The sequence below is a fragment of the Varanus komodoensis genome, unplaced genomic scaffold, assembly GCF_004798865.1.
Source record: "Varanus komodoensis strain SLA01 unplaced genomic scaffold, ASM479886v1 scaffold47, whole genome shotgun sequence".
NCBI classification, from domain to species: Eukaryota; Metazoa; Chordata; class Lepidosauria; order Squamata; family Varanidae; genus Varanus; species Varanus komodoensis.
Window position 1 is genome coordinate 249375 of NW_025336045.1, and position 6887 is coordinate 256261.

The window sequence follows — 6887 nt, forward strand, 5'->3', positions numbered from 1 at the left end:
AAGAAATATGGTCTGGAGAAGAAGCCTAATCCCTAGCAACAGAAAAAATTATTTGCTTTTTAAAAGGTAATTCCAATTCTAAGGGATGGGATCTTTATTCTGATTCATCATCCAGATTTTGTCCTGGTTTGAAATCGACAGAGTTTAGGGAAGCCCTGACCATCTTAAGTCTCACTGAATGGCCTCTGTCACTGTGGCTGTTGCCTGCCTCACTTGCTCCTCCCGGTGCAGATTGGGGACTGGCATGGCTGTGGGTCGGGCGAGATGGGCATGTGCATGGAGACTGTCACCCGCAGGAATGGAAGGACCTTTCCTAAGCATGGGCAGACCTGCTTGGTGCATTATGTGGGTATGCTGGAAGATGGGGAAAAGTTTTATTCCTCTTGTGACAAGAACAAGCCGTTCAAATCTGGGATGGGCAAGCAGGAGGTTCTCTGTGGCTGGGAAGTGGGGGCAGCCCAGATGAGTGTTGGCCAGCAGGCCAAGGTGATGATCCCACCAGACTATGGCTATGGCTCCACTGGGCACCCAGGAATCACCCTGTCCAACACCACTCTAACTAACCCTTGACATGGAGCTTATCAAATTGAAATGGCAAGAGAGGGATGTCTTTCTATTTCCCTCCTCTGGAATTTGGTACATGGAGAAATCCAGAAAACGTTCCTTCAAGATGAATGCACATGAATTTGTACGGCCCTTTCCCAGCTGTCCATGACACCATCCACCCGGATCTGAATGTTCTGGGTCACTTGGCTCTGCTTCTGACTCTCCTTCTTGGTTTTCCTCTGATTTTTGACATTTTCAGGGTCATGCTGTAGCCCTCAGCTGTCATGTGTTGGTTTTTGGTCAGGTTCTTTAATCTTATTTTTGTTGGGGGGTGATACAAATTAAGTTGCGTATGATGGGGCATTATTAGTAAGTATACTGATTGCTTCACATTATATAGGAATAATTGCTTGAAGGCAAACATTTTTGTTTTGTTTTGGAAGGATGTATTGTATCAATTCCCAGCTGCAAAGCCATACAAAGCAGTTTAAGGTGCTGTTGAGGGCTGGACAGCTGTGTGGTCATAGGAATTGATAAGGTTATCTGCCTGAAACTTGGGGCCACCAGGGACTTCTCATGCCCTCCTTGCTACCCTTTTGGGGAAGGGTGGCAAGCTATGTCATTTTTCAGTGACATAGCACTCACCTTGTTACTCTGGGGCCGTTCTGGTTCCAAGTCATTGATTCTTCCCCCCCTGCCACTATTGTGGTATACGGCATTTTCTACTTGAGGATATTTGTAAACTTGAGCAGTCTGAATTTTACAGTTCTAGCTGAACACAAGAACTTTGAAGGTACTGTTTGGCATGGGGTGGAGGGATGAATCCATGCTGGCCTCCCAGCCACCCGTGTGGACAGAGAGAGTCCTTGACCAAGATAGGATGCTGGTCGGGGGCCTCTGCGCCAGCCCCCCTCCTTCCTGTGTTCAGGTAAGAGCATTGCTGCTGCCACTTCCTCCAGCAAAAGCATCACATAACCATAGAGGAAGAGTTTATTGTTGTTGTTGTTGTTGTCCCACTGATTTCAGTTGACCTGTTCTAAGCATGGCCAGCACCCTGTTATTCCTGTCTCGATGCTTCGGTATGCTTTGATCCTACCTTTTAGAAGTATTTCCCTGTCCTGCTATAGATACCATCCCATTAATACAGCCGTGCATTGGTTCTTCATGGGTTCTTCTAGACATAACTTATTTTCCTTCCTGATTTCTCATTTTGTGCAGCAATGCTTGAGCAACATTTATTAATGCCCCTGACATTGCCATATATACCTCATTATAACTAACACTCTCCCTTCTGCACTTCAACGCTTGGAAGGGATTGTCTAGCTTAGAAAAGAGGGAGGGAGGCATTTGTATACTTCCGTCTCCGTCGTAAACATCAATCGTGGGGGGGCAGTGAGGCAGGGAAGAATCTGCATAAGGAAGAGCCCCCAGTTCTCATTATTCATGTGGAACCCAGTTCCTGCCTGCACTTCATCACGCACCGTGACTTCCCTGAGTGAGCTAAGGAGAGCCCCCCAGAAAGGAAATCTAACCTTAGCTAGCATCTTTTTGTTCCTCCCTGTGTCCACTTATGAATAGCAGCAGCTGAAGAGCCTTCAGAGCCCAGTCTTTGTGTCATGTGATCCCATCCATGCAGGGAAAAACTATGGGATTATTTCTACAGACAGGGGTGGTTCTCGCTAGTGATGGATGCTGTCATCATCTGCATTCGCCAGCCGATGTTCAAATCTGGCTTCATAAACAGGGGCAAAAACTCTTCAGAATTGAATCTAACTGTGAAGTCTTGTGCATGTGGCTGGCCAAACTGCTTCCTGGGAAGCTGGCATGTCCAGCATCACGTTCTTTTTCCATTCAGTGGATGGGGACATCAGTTGTCACGAAGTATTATTCTGTGACTGGCTGTTTCCACGCTGCTGTGTGTTCCGTGTCGCCTGCTCATTGGAGGCCGTGGCTGTGGAAGGGGAGCAAACACGGGTGGCACATGACGGGTGCCTCCTTCCCCCACCTGAGCCATGACTGTCATCAAGGAAAGGACAGAGTTCCGTATCACCATCTACCCAACTTGTTCCCACCATTCAACCAGAAGGCCCTGCCTGCAAGTGGAAAATACAAAAAATGGGTTACTCAGGGTGCCTCTCTGTATGCGGTGAGAAACCAAAGGAGATCAAATATCCCACTTCCCACCCCCTCTGCAGCACCACTTGGCCTTGTGGCTCATTCATGAGTGGGATCTGCACTTTGAATGGACGGCTGGACACAGAGAAAATATTGACTTTCACTCGAGCGAAAACTTATGCACCATCCATCCATCCATCCACCCACATGAGACTCTTAATCTACTGCTTCTACTTTCAATTATGTTGCAGGACTGAGATCAGAATAGTACATGTAGAGCATGTCTGTTCCTGCTTTCTGCTTCATGACCTCTAGGTGGCACTGTGGTATAGCAAAATAGGGCAAATATATGAGAGGAAATCCCACTGTATTATGCTTTCAGGATTAAATATTGCATTAATCTCTGCTCTAAGAAAAATGTACTGAAAGTGCTTGCTAGACACAGCAGTGAAACTGCAGAATCACAATGTCATTTAAAGAATCTGTAAATGACTGTGAGTAGCAAATAACAGTTGGACAACTAATACCTTGTGCAGAAAAACCCTAATAAGAAAAATGGCAGCCACAAATCAGCTAGCTGGAGGAGAAATGAATGCTCAGACACAGGTTAGGGAGAAATTCCAAACAATGGGAGGCTAGTTACAAATCAAGAAGGCTAATTTATGTTTTTGTTTTGAATTCTTCCAAAGTGATTGGCTGTTTATTGTTTCAGCTCCGGACTTCTACAGTTATTAATTTCTTTTTGCCAAAATAAAACCACGCTGCATATATGCATTGCAAGTGGAAGGGGTTTTAAAGCAGTTTCCTTACATATCTAAGAGTGCTGTCCTTAGTTACTGAAGGTGGGATAGAAATCTAATTAATAAATAAGGGCCGTGTTAGATGCCATTGCCAATACGTGTACTGCCTCTTTGTCTTTCAAGCAAGCGAGTGGCAGCAGTGAGGAGAGAGAGAATCAGCTGATCATAGCTGTGAGACTCACTGAGGAATGAGACCCATTCGGGGTGTCCTGCCCAAGGGGCGAACCCTCAAAAAATCTGGAACTGGCACTGTATATTTCGGCAGCCCTTCTTCACAAAAAGCCTCCCTTGATTTTCCCAAGCATCATCTTGACAGCATACTTCTGAGGGGAAGGGAGATAGGCATGATGCAGCTATTAAACAATTTCAAGTCATAAATTCTTGGTGAGGTGATCTACTGCAAATCACCCAGAGATCTCCCAGTAGATCTAGATCTGCCTCAGTGTGTATGTGTGACACAGGGATAGAATTTTTATGACTTCCACATCAGCCATGGTTAAACACTACATTAAAGCTTTCTTTCAAATAACTACTTGCCTTCCATTAGCAAGAAGAGGCATGAGAAAGGCAAAGTGACATGACACCCACTTGAAAAAGCACACTCATTTTTGAAATAAAGTAAGCATCACCTTTGAACCACTATCTGGTTTAGCTTTTACAGCTGGAGAAAATGTATTATGCTAGCAGTATATTATAATTGCTGGATAGCATTCTCCTCCCTCAAAAAGTGTTGTTGGAATATATGACAATGCCAGCTTTACTCTAAGTGACTTTCTTCACTTGTGGGAGTTATCTGCACATAAAACTAAATCAAATACTAAAGTATAGATCAGGGTGCAGAAAATCAGGTTCTTGGGCCATTTGGGTTGCAAACAAAGGACATCTGGGCTTTGTGTACAATTCTGCATACGCAACGGCACCATTGCATAATAGAAGCGCCACCTGGAAGCACCCACAAGTTTAGGAAATCTATATGTGTTCAATTACTATTTGGGGTACACTGCTTGGAAATGAAGGAGAGCTAGATGTTGCTGTCTAGCTAACAAATAATATGCATAACAATTAGGATTAATTAAGATTTGTCCTTTTCAGAGCCACTCCCCTTCAAATAGAATTTGGCATTCTAACTAGTCAAGCAGACTTGGGGTCATCACTCTGTTTGTGAATGAAATATTTGACATATGGTCAAGATAAGAGTTCTGATGCTGGATTTTACTCAGGGCTTGTTTGTTTGCTGCATCCCACCTTTTAATTTTCAAGGAATACAAGAAGGCTTGCATAATTCTCCTTCTTTTCTCAATCTTATCTTTATAACAACAATCTGTGAGGTAGGTTGGGCTTTCTGCATCAAGTCTTTTTGTGACATTTTACTCTCATTTTAATTTCATTTCAATGTACCCCCTGTCCAGATATCAATCGCTCTGTATGCCAAGTATGTTCTCTTTGGGCTGTAGGTTTCCTTTTCAGGGTAAAAGCGGGATGGAGGTATGCCCTGCCACTGATATGGCATGATCAAAAGGCAGCAAGGGGGGAAATCTCCTAAAAATATCCAGGAGTAGTATGACGTTGGCTCTTCCCTTCTGTCCCAACAAATTGGCAAGATCCGTGCAAGGGTATAATTGGGAAAGATCAATGGCTTAGTGGCAGAGACCTTTCCTTATGTAGAAGGTTCCAGGTTTGATTCCATTAATTCTCTAAGATGATAGATAGTGGTTCTGAGAGTTCCCTGGAGATTTGAACTCATTTAGTCCAATTAGAAGATCCTTAACCATTCTTCCATCAATCTCGGGCTGCCATTCTGCCTCTTCAGCTTGTATTAAACCTTTGTCAAAAAGGTTGTAGTTCTTCTTTTGGGAGAAGACACTTCTGCCTTTTCTTTGTCATCTGTTATCATTGTTCCTTCTACAGTGAGTAGTTGAACTTGCTTCTCTTTGTCTTTTGCTTTGGATGCATTTGAAGAAGGCTTTTTTGTTGTTTTTAGCTCCTCTTGCTATCCTCAGTTCATTCATTGCTTTAGCCTTCCTGACGTCATCCTTGCAGTCCCTTGCTGCTGCTCTTTCTCTGAAGCCTAGCCTTCCTTCCACCTCCTACATATGTCCTTTTTTGTTTTCAGATTATCTCTTAGCTTTTTGTGAAGCCATACATGCTTCCTCTGTTGTTTACTACTCTTTTTCCTTGTTGGAATTGTTTGTAGTTGTGCCTTAAGCCTTCCTTCCTTCCTTCTTTTAAAGATATCCCACCTTTCTTGGGCTCCCTTTCCCTTTAGATTGGCCTGCCATGGGACTTCGTTTATCATCACCCTGAATTTGTTAAAGTTGGCTTTTTAAAAATCCAGGGTACATTTTTGACTACATTTAGTTTTAGCTTCCTTTAGAATCAAAAATTCAAATAAGGCATGGCCACTTTCTCCCAGCATTCCCACAGCTGTTACTTGGTCCACTACGCCTTCCCTGTTGGTTAGGATCAGGTTAAGTAAGAGCATACCTCTTGTTCTTACTTCTACTTTCTGCTGGAGGAAGCTATCAGCAACACATGTTAGGAATCTCTTAGGACTGTGTTGGGCAGAATCATCTGCCAAACAGATACCAGGGAAATTGAAGCCCCTCATAATGATGACATCATGACTCCTTTGTTTTTCAAAAGTGTCATCTTTATCTTCACCTTGCTTGAGTGGAAGAAAATAGACTCCTATTATGTTCCTCATATTCCCATTTCTGTTTATATTAATCCAGATACAGTCAATAGGATTACTGGTCTCTTCTTCCTATATTTCTTTGCAGAGATATGTATCTTAAAATTCCGTCTTCTTTTCTGCTACTTCTATTCTTTCTGAATAGGTTGTATCCTGAAATTTTTGAATTCCATTCATAGGAGTCACCTCATCAAGTTTTAGTTATGTCAATCAGGCCGTATTTGCCCTTGTGTAATAACAGTTCAAATTCATGTTGTTTGTTTCCCATACTTTGAGCATTCGTGTATAGACATCTAAGGACACATGAATTATTCCCTGGCTTCTTTCCTACATTTCTTGGGACACTAGTGTTAGGCCCAGCTAGTGTTTCTTCACTGTTGAGTATGTAATCCTCCGTAAGTTGATGTTGTACCCAGACGTACGTCTCCCTCCCCTGTAGAATTCTTCCTCCCAGGCCTTTTCACAGTGACACCAAAAAGTTGGGTTGCTGCCACTGAAATAAATGAAGTTGCCAGTTTGCATCCAGGCAATAGCAACAACTGCACTTTGGTTCTGTTCCATTTGACTGTGTCCTTCATATCTCCCTTGCTGTTGCCCAAAATGAGGAAAAGCAAACAAACTTACCTGAGGGACAAATAGTGCATACTTGTAATTTTCCGCTACAGCTCTGAGACTTTTTTCCTTCAAGAAGTGCAACCTCGTGGATGTTTAGACAGGAAACCGCCCCCCCCACC

At 43.3% G+C, this 6887-nt stretch overlaps 1 protein-coding gene across 1 annotated transcript; it reads left to right on the plus strand.

The window, feature by feature from the left end:
- The first annotated feature begins 264 nt into the window (after positions 1-264).
- On the plus strand, positions 265-570 carry LOC123030886 (peptidyl-prolyl cis-trans isomerase FKBP1A-like). Its single transcript, XM_044445187.1, has one exon. It carries the CDS (start codon positions 265-267, stop codon positions 568-570), a length of 306 nt encoding a protein of 101 aa, XP_044301122.1.
- The last annotated feature ends 6317 nt before the right edge of the window (positions 571-6887 follow it).